Below are 15,868 nucleotides of genomic sequence, written 5' to 3'. Positions count from 1 at the left end.
CTACAGGACAATCACACCCATTCCTGCAGCCCCGTCAAATCACTCACCCCAGCACAATCACACCCATTCCTGCAGCCGCATCAGATCACACTCACCACAAGACAATCACACCCACAGCCCTGTTAAATCAGACACCGCCATAGCCCTGCTCACATATGCATATGTTTACCTGACACATAGTCCTACACAGTTATTCCCATGCCCACAGCCCTGCACAATGCCACACATTCACACCCACCTACAGAATGGCATACAAACTGTAGCCACCCTATCTCTGACACACTCCTCCTCTTCTGAGCTCAGACACCACACACACCCTGCTCCTACTCTTGCTTAAACACGCCCCCCAGACACGCAACGACACCAGCCGAGGTGCGCACACTGCCAACAGCACCGCTCTCCTCTCCCTAGCCAGTCACCCTGCACACACCCCACAGCCACACACACAGAGCACCCCACAATCACGCTGCGGCTCGCGGTGCGCACGCACAGCCGGACACGGTGCACAAGTGTAGCAGGGCTGGGGCCTCGGCGGGATCGGCCGGCTGGCTGTGACTCATCTGACGCTCAGCGGTTCTGACATGGCGGGGAACTGCACAGAGCAGAGCGGAGCGCTGGAGACACTGTGACAGCTACAGTCAGGTCACACTTGACTGCACGCTCACCCCAGCCGACAGCCTCCCCGCGCTGCCCAAGCGCTCGGTACCCCAGCAGCCTGCAGGGAGACACACACAGAGCGGAACCGATTCTGCCCAAGCGCTCCCACCTCTCCCGATACCCCACCCCCTGCCGTCACCTGACACCCCCTCAAAGCCAACAGGTCCTGGTACGCCCCCCCGGACACAGCCGTCTCCTGACAGCCCCCACAGCGACACCCCCAACGCAGACAGACAGACAGAGACAGACTCCATCCACTAACAGCCCAAAGACACCCCCAGCGTGCACAGGCGTCTACTGGCACTTCCCGGTTACACCCCCAAGAGACTGACACCAACGCTGCCCCGTTTCTGACACCCCCACTGCCCCAGGGTATGTGTGGAACTGCCCCCCACCCCTTCCAGGCATGCTGCCCCCCAGCCTCACCTCTTTCCCTGCCCCCTCCCAGGTCCATGAGGCCACAAAGACATCGCCAAGGGAGAGGAGGTCAGAAAGGGGCTGGGACAGGTGAAAAGGACAGAGGGAGAGAAGCGCTGATGGGGACCTCCTGGGGGAAGCGTGGGGCACCCCCTTGTTCCCTAACGGGATGGATCCGGTGGGGAACTGTCCCCTGGGAGGAAGGGAGAGGACCCCCACAGCTCAAGGATAGGGGACAGATCTGGCTGCAGGGTACAGGCCAGGAGGGACTGGGACAGGGCTGCTGGGGGGCCCCATAGGGGTGACCTTGTACTGGGCCCTGGGTGGGGGAAGGGATGGGACCGCAGGGGGCTTTGCCAGGCAGAGATCTGAGCTCAACACTCTGGCAACGGGGCACAGCATCGCCCGAGCCCAGCCCCCCGCCCGCCCTTTGCTGAGCCACCTCCTTGGTTGCCCTGGAAACAGCTGCCATCCACCACGAAGGGAAAGATGGTCACCATGGCAACCACTATTTCTTCCACTTCATGTTTTCTTCTTTCTCGCCTTCGCCGGTGGGGCCCCCGAGCCCGCACCCTGGAGCCTGGGGAGTCATGGGGAGTTAGTTCTGTCAGGGCCCAGATTGTCCCTGGGGCGGGGGGGCCAGTAGGTAAAGGGAGGCTCCCTCCATTCCCCCATAGTCATCCATCCACCTAAGAGTTCACAAGCCAGTTTGCACGTCTGTCCCCAGGATCGAACCGCCCCTCGTGAACAGCCATTGGTCACCTAACACCATACCAGATCTATCCATCGGCTCTGACCACTGACCTCCAGAGCCCTGACCTCCATCCCCAGAAACTAACACCCCCACCCCATGTTCCCCAGGATCCAGCCTTCTCCCTCTCTCTAACGCCTCCCTCCCTCCCCACGCCTCTGGGGCTGGGGTTTCCATAGCTCCCGGCCCCTCCTGTGATGCACCCCTGGCTTGGGAAGGACTAGGGACTGGGGCCTTCGCCTCTACGGCTAACAGCCTGGCTGGGTTTATTTTGTCCTTTTCAGGAGGCATTTCCTGAGCCCAGAATGACGGTTGGGGGCACAGCTGCTGCAGAGGGCTGAGAGCTGGGTGCCCCATCAGCCCAGTGCCTCAGCCTCTCTGGAAAGCCTGAATCCTGGAGAACAAACGCTGGAGTCAAACTGGGGTCCCTGCCCAACTCACAGCGGGCCCCTCGCTAGACAAGAGGCCCGAGCCACAGACCCAGAGCTGAATGCACCCGTGCTGGGGGGTGCCTGAAGCCCAGGCCAGCTCCCAAAGCCAGTCCCTCTGGCCTGCTGCACCCACCCACCCCATCAGGAGGAGCTCAGAGCGCTCAAGCCTGGGACAGGACAGCCCAGGAACATTCCCACAAATGGGATCCTGGCACAGTGGAATTTTATGCACAACTGAGGGCAGCTACTAGCCAGATAGAGACCCCCGCATCCCCATGTAAGTCCTTGGTCTGTCTGTTTACTCCTTCCAGGCTGGGCTCCAGCCCATCCCCAGGCCCTTACCCCTCGCTGGATATCCAGGCATCTTCTGTCCGACAGCCAGCCTCCTCCTTCCTCTCTAGCCACACCCTCTCCCCACGCAAGCGCGAGAGTCTCCTCCTCTGCCTCTCCCATCTCCCCCCACATTTCCCCACCCATGGGGCTGTGTCCGTGTCACCAAACAACTTGTTATCTGCTGCTGGGTGCAGAGATCCAGCCTGACCCCTTCTAGAGTCAGGAGTGTTCCAGCCAGCCCCAGCTCCCGCTACACAAATGGTTCATTTCAAGTGGGCCCAGCCACGTCGCCAGCCACAGGCCGGTCATGCGCCAGCTGCTCACAGGCTGCAAGGACAGGGGTGTGTAGCAAGCACGCACAAGTGCATTTCCTGGCCCCCTTCTCTTGTAGCCCGCGCTCTTTCCCAGGCCTGCTTCTCAATTCGCCGGACTTTACTGGGAGGGGGAAAGTTCCTGTTGTGTTTCTTTAAAGCAAAACTTTTCCCAGCTGGCCTGTCTTCCTGAAACAATGAATCACTGGCTGGGCTCTCAGCCCGGTCTCCTGAGTTCTTTTTTTCCCCGCTGTTGTTCCAAGCGGATTTTTTTTTTCACTCAATATTCCCGGCTGTCACTGCAAGTTGCTACTCCGCGCGCACGAGGGGCTCTGGGCCTTTCTCTGCAGCTCTCTCCCATTCGCTCCCTCGCTCCTTTCATACCAGCACAGGGAAGGTTTCCCTCCCCATTCATCTGCCCCTTTCACATCTCAGCCCCTCTGCCCTGCTTCCATTCCGACTGCTTTGCTCTCTTCTCCCTTTGCTTTGGTTTCTTTTATTCCTGTCTTTCACTTTTGTCCCCTCAGTGTAACACAGCCCTTTGGGAATAATAAACTGCCCAGCCTGGCTTCCTGCCCATTTCCCAGGCAAGCTGGGTGGCAAGATGAAAAGAGCCTGGTACAGTGAGGGATGGAAGTGATGCCTTGTGCTGCTAGAGGTGAGGGACTGTGGCCTGATAATCTGGTCATGTATGGAATGACGATTTCATGATATCTCTTATGAGATCAGCTATGGCATGTGGTGTTGGAGGTCCTATGCTCGTGCTTTCTGCTATCCTCAGCCAGTTAGTTATCATTGGACTATTGTTGTACGTGGGATAATTTATGGCAAGCCAGTGTATATCATCAGCTACTTCACATGTTGCCCGATATCACACTCACCAATCAAGTCACAGAATTATAGATTTCTAGGGCTGGAAGAGACCTCAGGATATCAAGTCCAGCCCCCTACCCAAAGTAGGACCAGCCCTAACTATCATGTTTTATGCAGAGGGCTGGACTCAATGACCTCCTGAGGTCCCTTCCAGCCCCAGAAATCTGTAATTCTAAATTATCTGAGGCAGGACTTTGTCAAGCCGGGACTTGAAAACCTCTAGGGATGGAGATTCCACCGCCTCCCTAGAACAACAAGAAGTCCTGTGGCACCTTATAGACTAACATATTTTGGAGCATAAGCTTTCGTGGACAAAGACCCACTTCGTCACATGCATGAGTGGGAGTGGTTTTCAGAGGGGTATTTAAAGAGTGGGGTCCCAGTAAGAGGGAGGACCAGAGCTGACAAGTTCTATTCAGCAAGGTGGAAATGGCCCAGTATCAACAGTACTTATCAAAAGAGGAAAAAACAAGTCAGATCAGGTAACGCTTCTCTGGGTAACTCATTCCAGTGCTCCACCGCCCTCCTGGGGAAACTGTTTTCCCTAACATCCAACCTAGACTTCTCCCACTGCCACTTCAGACCATTGCTCTGTGTCTTGCCATCCATCACCACTGAGAACAGCCTCTCTCCATCCTCTTTAGAGACCCCCCTCAGGAAGCTGAAGGCTGCTGCCAAATCTCCCCTCACCCTTCTGCAAACTAAATAAGCCCAACTCCCTCAGCCTCTCCTTGTAAAAGAAGCAAGCTCAGGGTTTGAGCCCCAGCCTCCCATAGCCACAGCACACACCCACCCAATAAACTACAGAGGGTAAGTCAGCTGCTGTGGGGCTGCTGTGTCCCAGATGTGGCGTGTGCCGTCTGTTATCCCATGTCAGTTACTCTGTGTCAGGTGGGTTATCATGGGACCATGATGGTGCATGAGCTGAGTAACTGCATTTTAATTTCAAGCCATCATGTTCCCTGAGGCTAAGCAGCTATAAATCAGGCCCTTCTAACTGCACGCTTAATGCGTCTCCAAAGCAATACTCAATGATAGCTATTTAACTGGATCCCAAATGCACTCTGACTCAGAAACCGACAGCTCCCACTCCCAGGGGGCCACGGAGGGAAAATAAGCCCACACTCCTTGCATCAGCCTTCTCACCCGTTCCCCAAGGCCTGTCAAAGCAGCAGCCCCTGCAGACTCAACTCAGGGCCAGTGGGACAGCGTTGGCTTCTCCGGACACCAGAAGGGCCTGGAGCAGGCAGTCAAGATACAGCCCTCAGGGACCATACAGATCAGGGCCTCCCCGGCTGCCAGCCTGCAGGGAGATCAGGGCCCAAATCACAGAGATTTTTCTTAAGAACCCTGTTCCCTTCTCCGTCTGACTGGCCTTACTGTCACAATGCTCCAACACCCCTTTGGGAAACCTCTGGGGGCTCAAGAAAAGAAGGGTCCCAGAGCCAAGGCCAGAGGAGCAGAGCTGGGGTAGGAGGGGCACATTCATTCTACTAGTGATGTCAGAGGACCCACCATCCAGGAGCAGGAGCCCATCTCACCTCCGGGCAGCCCAATCCGCTGTTTCTCATGGAGACAATATTTTCCTTGCTGTCCCAAAGTGCCAAGCAGCTGTTCCGTCCCACCCCAGAGGTGGCCGCATTTCAGTGTGTGTGTGTCTCGGGGAGGAGTGAGTGTGACATCTCAGGGCAATAACACTTAGCAGTGGCAGCTGGGAGGAGGGATGGGTTGTGCAAAGAGAGAGCGGGGAAAGGCACGGGGTACGGAAAGCTGATGGTTTCACTTTGCTCCAGACAATGGAGCCTTTCACACTCCTGGTAATTGAAGCCATGAGGCCTCAGCCTGACATTTGGAAAGAGGAGAGGCTGGGAGCAGTGGAGCTGGAATGGCTGGGGGCTGGCTGGGGACCCTGGAGAACCATCTCTGGGAGGCTGCAGAACAGCTTCCTGGGGATTGTCTCCTACACCCCGACGGCCACCAAGGTACCCCCCAGGGACTGACAAATCGCAGTCAGTGACTGATGGCTAGATGGTTAAACCCTAGCTGCCAGGGAGAGACCAAGACGCACACCCATGGGACACAGGAACACACAGCAGGACACATCTGACGCCACTGACAGCCAGTCCAAACTCAGCATCGCACTGTTCTAGAACCTCAGCGGGCCAATCCAACATGAGCCGCACGCTGCTCTAGAACCTCAGAGGGCAAATCCAGCCTTAACACCACAACGCTCTAGAAAGCCAATGGGCCAATCCAACCCCAGCAACACACTGCTCTAGAACCTTAGTGGGCCAATCCAACCCTGCCATCACAATGCTCTAGAACGCCTGCAGGCCAATCCAACCTCAGGGACACGCTCCTCAAGAATTTTTGGGGACTCTTGAATGCGAGATCTCAAACAGTCAGAAATTCTCATAATCGAGCCCTTTGTCTACCAGTTTAAAGAGCTAATCAGTCAAGAGCTAATGTGATCCTGGGAGGCATAAACAGAAGATTCTTGAGTAGGAGCTGAGAGGGTCTTTTACGTCTTTATACGGGCAAGTGCTGCTGGGATCCTTTGTCCAATTCTGGTGCCAACTGAAGAAGGGTGTTGATAAATTAGGGGAGGGCCAGAGAAGAGCCATGAGAAGGATTGCAGGATTCAAAAAAAACAAACAAACATTCTACAGTGGCAGAGCGGAAGAACACAATTATTTATTTTAACAAAGAGGCGATGAACAGCTGACCTAATTACCTCTGTCGATATCAAGACAGGGAACAAATATTTCACCAGGGGCTTTTCAGCCTAGCAGAGAAAGGTCCTGGGACTGGAAGGTGAAGTGAGATAACGGTCAACAGGAACTAAAGATGTAAATCTCGAACAATGAGAATCACCATTGGAACAATTTACCCAGGGGTGTGCTGGATTCTCCAACACCGAAATAAAGGTGGGAAGTTTTTTTTACAGATCTGCTCTTGGAATTATTTTGGGAAAGTTCTCTGGCATGTGTGTTACCCAGGAGATCATGATCACAGAGGTCCCTGTTAGGTCTGGAATCTTGCAATCTTACCATAGATATGTTTCCTTGAAAGGTACACAGGGGTTTTAAACCTACCATTTCTTGCACCACAATTAGGAGCCACCTATACCAGCAAGAGTCTCTCTTCTCTCACCTGTTTCTCAGTTTCTGCACGTATAAAGCACACACCCCGCCCACAGGGCAGGGGCTGGCAGACATAATACATAAGTATAAATAATATATACTGCAAAATGATACATTATAGTTCTCTTGCACCTTCTAACAATCTAGAAGAATTAATGAATTAAGACTCATTTTGCCCTGGGGAAGACAGGTCAGTAAGGAGGCCAGCAAATAAACAACATCAATAAATACATTGCTCAAGGAACGAACACGTTGGAGATTTAATTGCTCTCACTAGCTAAATGTGTTACAGTCACTGGCTGAATGGATCCATTCCATCTGAGCTACTCATAGTTCCAATGACTAATGCTATATAGGATTTGTTCCTGGGGTGGGGGTGGATGGTAGGGGGTTGGGTCTGTAATCTATATTCCAATTCTCAGACTGCACTGAGATAAACTCGAAGCACAAAGCTCCCACGGTAATGGTATTTCTAAAACAAGCTGGGAAATGGGAAAGAAATTCTGTGGGTTTTTAATTTCCAAAATCTGCTCTACCCCCGGCCCTCCCCCCCCCCCACCCTCCACGCTTCTTTTAATTTTACAGAATTCTGAAATGGGAAACAACTCCCAGCTACAGAGACAGATGGAAAAGAATGGGGGATGGAAAATTCACACCCACAAAAGGACATTTTTAGCAATTTTGTCAAATTTCCTCGCCGCTGCAAGCATGAGGGCCACATTCAGGGGCCCTAATGAACTGTCCCCCACCCCAAAGCTGCTGCAGTTCCTCTTGGGCATGTTACAGGGTTACAAAGCACAAGAGGGTCAAGTGATGGTGGTAAGAACTGCCTTCTTCTGACACTGAACAAGGAACCTTATGGCTGTGTCTACACTACAGCGATCCTTCGAAAGAAACTCTTCCGGAAGAGATCTTCCGAACCAACTTCTCTCGAAAGATCACGTCCACACGCCAAAAAGCGGATGGAAAGCTTGACTGGCTCTTTCTATCGACAGCGGCCACACTAGCCCCCTCCTTTCTGAAGGAGCATGGTAATAAGCGAGTCGGGAAGATGCTAATGAGGCACTGCCATGAATATGCAGCACCTCATTAGCACAATGGCAGCCACGTGAGGCTCGAAAGCACCACTTTTGGAACACACACACTGCCCGTGTAGACGGGGACCTTTCGAAAGGACCCCCCCCCGGCCTTCAAAAGCGCCTTCTGCCCAAAACCAAATAGATTAGAATGGGGAGAACAGGGTTGTCCCTCCCAATGATCTTCTTGTGCATCGGATCTTCCCTGGCCCTGCTGCTGGCTGATGGGAACTGACAGACATGGGAGATGTAACCTCCCACCAGCAGCTGGATGTTGCTGGGTACCCAGCCCTGTTGGTGGCACCTCAGTGGTGCATGGAGGGGCAAGGCTGAGAGGGGTTAAAAGCACTTTGGAAGGCTGGGGCAACTGCGGAGAGGCAGAGGGGGGTTCAAGCCTCAGCAGGGGGGAATGAGTAGTAGGGGACAGGTGAGGGGATGTGGTGGCTGGGATCTGCAGAATCCTCACAGCATGGGGCTACACTGGCTCTTTAGCTGGGCTACTGGGCACAGACAGAACCTTTGGGTCTTCCTGGCTTTCCACCTCCCAGCTCACACCGCCCAGCATCACCATATGGGGGCAGGCTATGCACACACCTATAATGGAAGGCAGCCAGGGCAGCGCTCCAGGGGGAGGCGTTCAACTCCCCTGAGAAACAGGTGCCCCAGTGGGTCAGGATTACAGGCGCAATAATAAGCAGAAGGGGCCCACCAGACCCTGTGGAAAAAGGAAACAGAAGACCATGGGAAGGCTGAGCCAAATGACCACCCCCTTCTTCCTCCATTCATCTCTTACATGCAAAATGCCTCATGAATATGCAGGAAGGGGCATGGCTCAGGGAGCCCCATTCACAAAAAGCCACTTCACACACACCAGCTGGGTGCCGTAATGAGAGTAATTATTTTCTCTTCCCAGCCAGGCTATTTTCTCAGAGGAGCGACAAAGGAGAAGAAAGGAGGAGTTTGGTTTATGCTTCCTGTTTATCCAGCCGGCTGGGGCCTGTTGCCACTAACATCAAAAATTTAAATTTCTTCTCCCCGGCTTGGGCCCTGCCTGCATTCCTGGGCTGAGCTGAGCTGGTCTGCTGCTCCCTCCTGGCCTGGGAGCGGGGAACCAGGACTCCTACACAGGGTGCTACAGCACCCCTCCCTGGCTAGGGAGTGGAGCCGAAGGGGTAGAGCAGGAGACCTCCTGGGTTCCCTAGAGAAGGGAGACAGAGCCAGGACTCCTGGGTTCCTTTCCCCTGCCTGTGTCTCAGCCCCTGCTCCTTAATTTGCAGATAAAAAGCTTTGAGATCCTCACACGAAAGGGACAGAATTCAGCAGCTCCACTGACCCTAGGGTGAAGCTGAAGGCCTGAGGGCCTGGAGCTGAAACGTCGGATTCTCTCCGCCCAAAACTTCCCAGCTGTCTTGGGCAGGTGAGGGTGCAGTGCAGGACACAGGAGTGCCGGAGTCAGCCTGGGCCAGCCAGGATGCCTTGGAAAGAGCACAGCTGCCCTGACCCGGCGACTGGGCGAGGGGGCCGGTGCTGCAGTGTATTGGGAAGGCCGCAGAAGGAGTGGGAGACAACACCCAGGACAGGGCAGAGTCTGCAGCTGGAAGGACGGGGTGGCTGGATACAGAGTGCACTGGAATGCATGAGGGATGCCAGGCAGATGGACCACGGGGGATGGGGAAGGATGGCGGGGACAACTGGTATGATGTCAGAGAAGCTGCCCCCCACAGACCCACTGCAGGATGCTCAGTCTCTCCCCAGCGTGCTGTCCCTTCCTGCCCCCCCGGCCGCCCCCTCTCCCACCCAACACTCTCCTCCCTGCCCCCTCCCCCCGCCCCCCGCAGCTGCTGGGAACCTCCGGGCTGCTTTGACAGAGCAGATTAAAGTCTGCAGCCCTGGATGAAATGTGAAAAGGGCTGAGCAGCCTGAGGCGGGGTGGGGGGGGGAGACAGGCGGGAGGGGTAAATACGGGGGGTGGGGCTGGTCTCTTGGAGCAAAGAAATCACCATGGCAACTGTGAGCCCAGTGTTCTTTTAACCCTGGCATCTCCTCACTACATAGGCCGGGTCCTTTCCCTTCCCTTTGCTGGGGAGATCCTGGTGGTGCCAGATGCCCCCTTGCCCCACGTCCCCCGATGGCAGGTGGGTACATGGCTGGGCCACAGCCTCTGCACAATCTTGGGGGTAGGGGGGCGGGGCTGTGCCCTGCTCTAGCAGAGCAGGGGGGCTCAAAGATCAATGGTCTGCAGGGGTGGTCCTCCAGGTACCAGTCTAAGCCGTGCATATCAGAGAGACAGCGAGATCACCGCTCCCCATTGGATGGAATTAAAACTGCCTGGCTGTGTGTCAGAGCCCCTCCACTGATGACAGTCACTGGGGAGTCTCCTTTAGCTCAGGTGTCAGCTTTTCAGCACTGGAGTCACTCCCTGCTGCTCCTGGGAAGCTGCCATGCAAATGGGGAAGGGGCTGCAAGGGGGGCCTCTACCTTCCCCCACCCCACCGCCCCCAGGATGCAGGAGGGGAAAGAATGCAGCAGATGGAGGTGGCTTGGAGCAAGCAGGGCTGCTCAGGGTGCTCAGCAACAGCTGGGGGTAGGGGGAGCTTCAGCTAACCCCACACTCAGCCAGGGAGGGAGAAATACCCTCCAGCCTTTCCAGGCAATGGTTGCAGCCAAGCCAGGCTCCTCTCCTCGGACCCCAGCTCCTGCATATCAGCCCTCCCATCAGTGGACTCTGCTTCTCCACCTCCTGCACTACCTGCCGCTCTGGCACCAGCATTCAGCAGGGGGCGAGGGGGAACCTCAGGGGCCAGCAGGCTCATCCCACCTGAGATTCCTGCAGCAACCCACTGCGGGCATCGGCTCTGTCACAGCTCGGGTGCAGCCGATGCCTCAGAGGTGGCCTGCCCCGGTCCTGCCTCTCCGCTGGGGCTGGGCCTGTCTCACCCTGGATGTCTGAGCAGCGCCCAGCCCGACGGAGCCCTGGGTTCAGCTTCACCTAAGTGCCTCACCTGCTGCCACTGGAATGATTTTTCCCTCCGCTGACGCTAGCACCGCCCCTGTCCCAGCTCCAAACACAGAGGCGAAGGGAGTGGAGCTAATGACCCAAGATACGAAAGGGTGACCCTGTGTTTGCAAGACAAGCTGGCCTTCGACCTTGGCCATCTCCTGCCAGCTGCAGTCACCCCTAGCCCCACACAAAGTCTGCTGGCCGGCGGGTGGCTGGGGCAGATGTGACCCACTGGCTGCCGCAGCTGTCTATAAACACAAGGCTAATGCACACTGGCAGCTCTGGGTCTGCCTTGGCCATGGAGGCAGCAAGGGGCTGGAGGTTTGAGCCCTGGTTTTGCCACGACCGGCTGTGTCTCCCTGGACAAGCCCTGGACAGCAGGGACTTTTCTGGCAGAGCTGAGTCTGGGCTGTCCAATCCAGCCACCCCTGAACTTTGACCCCACTCTGAAATCAGGGACAAACACCCTCACTGACTCCTCACTCCCACCACCTGCATAACCCCGGCCGGAGAACTGCCTCAAACCAGTCCCCAGAGCCGAGCTGTTAGAAAAACATTCCCTGCGGCTTTCCAGATCACTGGTGAAGCTGAATCCCTCGCAGCCCCTGGGCAATTACACCCCCTGTTTAAAAGCTACACCTTCTGCCTCCATTTGTCCCCCTACAGCCTACAGCCACTTCGATCCCATTACACTTTCAATTGCAGAGCCTGTTGATACCTGTGTTCCCTGGGGAGCTGTTTAGAGGCTGGGAGCAAGTCGCCCCTTTGCCGTGGGCAGGGGGTGATACCGCAGCTTGGGAGGCAAGCAGCCTCAGCCCCTCCCTTTCTGCCTGAGGTCCAGCCCCACACTCCAGGGCCACTAGCCTCTGCCCAGCTCCCCCACCCTCGAACACACACCATGGGGCTGCTGGCTGCCAGCCTGGGATAGCGCACCCCAGAGTTGCGGGGAGCAGGTGGGTGGCGTGGCTGCAGCCTCCCCTGGCCCCCATCCCCCAACCAAGCCACCAGTCCCAGTGCTGGGAGGACAGGTGGCATGTCACGGTCCCCAGACTCTGCCACTGTAAGAACAGCCTGGGGGTGGGAGCCTGGAGGCCTCTCTGGTGGAGCATGGGTGGCAGCAGGTGAGGAGGGTTGGGAAGGTAAAATCTGCCTGACCTATGATATCCACCACCCACTCCCTTCACCTGCTCTGCATTCAGCTAAACAGACAGAGCTCCTGGAGTGTCTCACTGCTGGGCTGGTTTTCTAAGCCTTGAATCCTTCCCGTGGCTCTTCTCTGAGCCCTCCAATTTATCACCATCCTTCTTGGATGGCGAACACAGCCCCAGCCCCAGGGCTGCAGCCGCCCTCCCAGCGGTGCCAGACATGGAGGCGACAGAACCTCTCGGCTCTGACTCGTTCTTCCCCCGTTTGTCCAGTGCAGGGTCTCGTGAGCTCTTTTGGCCAATGGCAGCGCACGTTCAGCTGAGCATCCACCGTGACCCCCACCCCTTTTGCAGAGTCCTTGCTCCCCAGGGCACAGCCCCCCGCTCTGGAAGTATGGCCGCGTTCTTTGCTCCCGGCTGCCTGCAGTTACCTTGTGCCCCGTTCATACAAATACTGCACCCATGACCAGATGGCGCAGTGTCAGGGACTTGCCCCCCTCATTTACCCCTCCCACAATCTTCGCCTCACTTGCAAACCTCCAACCACTGCCAAAATTTTCATCCAGGTCCTCGATACCACTGTGAAACAGGAGGGACTGAGGTCCGATCCCTGCAGGACCTGCTGGAAACGCCCTGGCAACGCCCATTCCCCAGTGACAATGCCATTGGCAGACCAGCTTTTAAACCCTGCAGTCTGGGCCACATTCAGTTTCTATCCCTGCTGGAGCTTTTTTAATCATAACGTCAGCCTGCGCCAAGCCAGATGCTGGGCAGAAGTCACAGGCTCTCGTCTCTATTAGCTTCTCTGAGCGGAGGACGTTCCAGACCTCACGCTTATCTTGGCCCAGCCCGAACAGGAAGAGCGCCCCGCGCCCCCAGGATGGATAGGGACACCCCCACCAGTGTCCCCATGCTTGGAGGCAGTGGGAATCTCAGCTTCATCCCCTACCCCCACCCCTCTTCATCTCCCCTGGACAATCTGCTTAGCTCCCTCCCGCCCTGATGGGAATAGCTCTGTGCCCAGCTGACCCCTTTTAGGCAGAAATAGTCTCCGGGCTTGTTACCTTCCTGAATGCTGGTGCTGCCCTAAATACAGTGGCTGTCACAGGGGTGGGGTGGCAGCTGGGGGTGGGGGGTGCGTTGCTTTAACAGGATGTAACACAGGAATGAGGATGCAGGAAGTTGCTTTGTAACCAGGGGAAACAAACCAAGCAGAGCCCTTCCTCTCTCGCTAGCTTCCTTCCTCCCTCCCTCCCTCCTCATCTTCCTGTCTTTGTCCCTCTCTCTCCCTTGTGCCGCCTCTTGCCATCCAGCGCAGCGCACACAGGTGTGCAAGGAAGGGCGGGAGGCAGGTAATTAGCACAAGGCAGCTGGGCTCCCAGGTGGTCTGTCAGTTCTGGGACAGGAGTGGGGTCTAGTGGTTACAGCAGGTGAGCTGGGACTCCTGGGTGTGGTTATTTGTCTGGTTACTAGTCCAGTCCATGATAGACCTCCTTGTTACTCATCCTCCAGCTGCCGATGCTCTGGAGGTAGCAATGGCACCAGGCATTCGAGGTGCTCCAAGAGAGCTGCAAATATTCAGCTATGTAGCTGTTTAGGGGCATGCAGTCTGGCTTTCCCCAGGCGGCCCACAGGGTCTGTGTGATGCAGGAACTTTCCACAAAGTGTCGTTTCTGGGCAAGCATCCAGCCCAGGTGGCAGGCAGGGTCCTTAGGCCCCTGCAGGCTGCTGAGCTTGGAGCTGGTTGGCACGACACCCATAGCATGGAGAAGTCGGTGCTGTCCCATGGGGAGATGTGCCCCCGGTCGGTATCCAGCCTGTGCTGCAGGTGTGGAGTTAACCACACCACATGCCTGTCCAGCTCGTCTGCTTTGCAGCCAGTTCCGTTTCAGACCGGGAGTGAGTCAAAAGGATTTTTTTAAATCTCCGACGCGGAAGAGCTCTTCCTCTGGCGGCTTGTTTACAGATCTGCAGAGGAGCATCGGTGGGGCCAAACCACGGCCTGTCGATTGCGGCCAAGGGAAGGACCGAGTTAGCCTCAGTGGATTCACTTGCTGATGTTTGGCTGGCTGCCGTGAGGTTTCACGGGGATGTGATGCAGCAGCAGCTCGTGCAGGGGCTGTGCGAGCTAGAGAACTCTCCGTCTGGCTACGAGGCACGGGGGTGAGGTGAGAGCCTAGCTCAGGCAACGGGCTAATGCAGCTGGCTGTGCTACAGGTTTCCTGTCCAACTGTGCACCTAAGTCCACAATATCCGGGCCAGCGAGATCCTCAAAGTCCTGGCGATGCTGGCGCTCAGGTCTGGACTTAGCCTCTGCCCCTACACTGGCACCAGCGTCCCCTCACAGCTGAGCACTGGGGCGGCCGCCCAGGAGAGATTCAAATGCTGCCCAGCTGATTAGCAGAGCGCCCACGGTCAGCAGCCTGTGTGTCTATGGGTGGTGCACATTACACATGCTGCAGTACGCAGAAAAAAATGGATTCTTTCCATGAATGGAGAAATATTAGAGCGCGTACTGCTGGTGACTGAGGATCGCAGTGGGGTCTCCAGCCCTGGCTCCCTTTGACTCAAGACTAAAAGCCCAGCTGTGGTCCAAAGAGGAGTTAGCACAGGGCTGTTCTCTGCTACGGGTACCCAGGAGGTCCAATTGGCTGACCACCTGGTTGCTCGGTGTCAGATCTCATGACTCCTGGCTCCGGCATCTTTTTATTAACTTGGTATTGGTTAATGTTTGTGTCCTGGTTTTTACTTTTGGGGCTGAGATTTCCCAAGTAGTCTCTCCCTGGTTTCCTTATTATTACTTGGGTGGTGGCAGCGAATTTTATCCCCCGAATCTAAGGTTTTTAGGATTTTGCGGGGGAAGTTTATACCAAAAGCTGGTAGATAAGGTTTTGTAGGTACCTTTGCTGGCCCCCACTTCTGCATTTATCTTGCTAGAGTGGGGAAGGAACCATGACAGTCCCACTCCCCATTGCCTCCCTCGCCCCCTCCTTTCCTCCCCACCTGCACAGAGCTGTTCTCTGAGGAGGAAGATGCCTCCAGAAGCAGCCAAGAGCGTGTTGAACCACTTATTCAGCAGGAAGCCCTGGAAGCGTGCCCGGGCCCTGGGGAGGTGCCATCCCAGTGGCAAAGCACCTCTTGTTACACAGCCAATCGCCCCAAAAGCGATTTTTAATAAACAACAGAAACTTGTGATGTGGAAAAGATGCCAGCTCCAGCGTCGGAGCTGGAAATGCGGCATGTGGCTGGCTCCCTTGTGGGATAGTGGGGGTGTCTCTGTACAGGCTCCGCTGGTACCCCTCAATCCCAACCTGCAGAATGTTTTCCATTGAATTCTGATAAACCGCAGCAAGAGTTGCTGTGAAGTGTCAGTTTCCATCCAGCTTTGCCAAGAACGAGGGAGGTGAAGCACCTCCTGAGGTCAGAGAGCCAGTCCTGGGTGGACGTGGCCACGGAACCCAGGAGTTCTGTCCCTAACCTCTGCTCTACGCTGCCTCCAACTAGACATGTGGTGGGCTCTGCAGCCCACTGCCTGCTACATCGCTCCAGTGCCATCCCCCCGCCCCCAGGCGAGGACACATTAAGAGTCATGAAACCAAGAAGCTCCAGAGCAACTCTTGGAAGGGAGGGAATTATGCAGCCCTCAGCCAGCCAGGCCCTGCACTGGAGCAGTGTGGCTCCATGCCTGGTCTGGAGCCCTGGGTTCCATCTGTGCCTCCACGCTGCTGGA

At 56.0% G+C, this 15,868-nt stretch overlaps 1 protein-coding gene across 2 annotated transcripts in view; it reads right to left on the bottom strand.

Annotated features, from left to right (window-relative positions):
- PEA15 (proliferation and apoptosis adaptor protein 15) overlaps positions 1-15,868 on the bottom strand; it is a 34,901-nt gene that overhangs the window by 8,890 nt on the left and 10,143 nt on the right. The window contains exon 1 of one of the 2 annotated variants that reach the window (XM_074981208.1): positions 2,599-2,621. The exons of the other annotated variant lie outside the window; for it this stretch is intronic. Within the exon in view, the coding sequence (XP_074837309.1) occupies positions 2,599-2,620 (22 nt within the window). The 5' untranslated portion in view covers position 2,621. Of the gene's footprint in view, positions 1-2,598; positions 2,622-15,868 lie in introns of those variants that run through there. 2 annotated transcript variants of the gene reach the window in all.

This window comes from Carettochelys insculpta, chromosome 30, assembly GCF_033958435.1.
Source record: "Carettochelys insculpta isolate YL-2023 chromosome 30, ASM3395843v1, whole genome shotgun sequence".
Lineage (NCBI taxonomy): Eukaryota > Metazoa > Chordata > Testudines > Carettochelyidae > Carettochelys > Carettochelys insculpta.
This window is presented reverse-complemented; position numbering and strand designations above follow the sequence as displayed.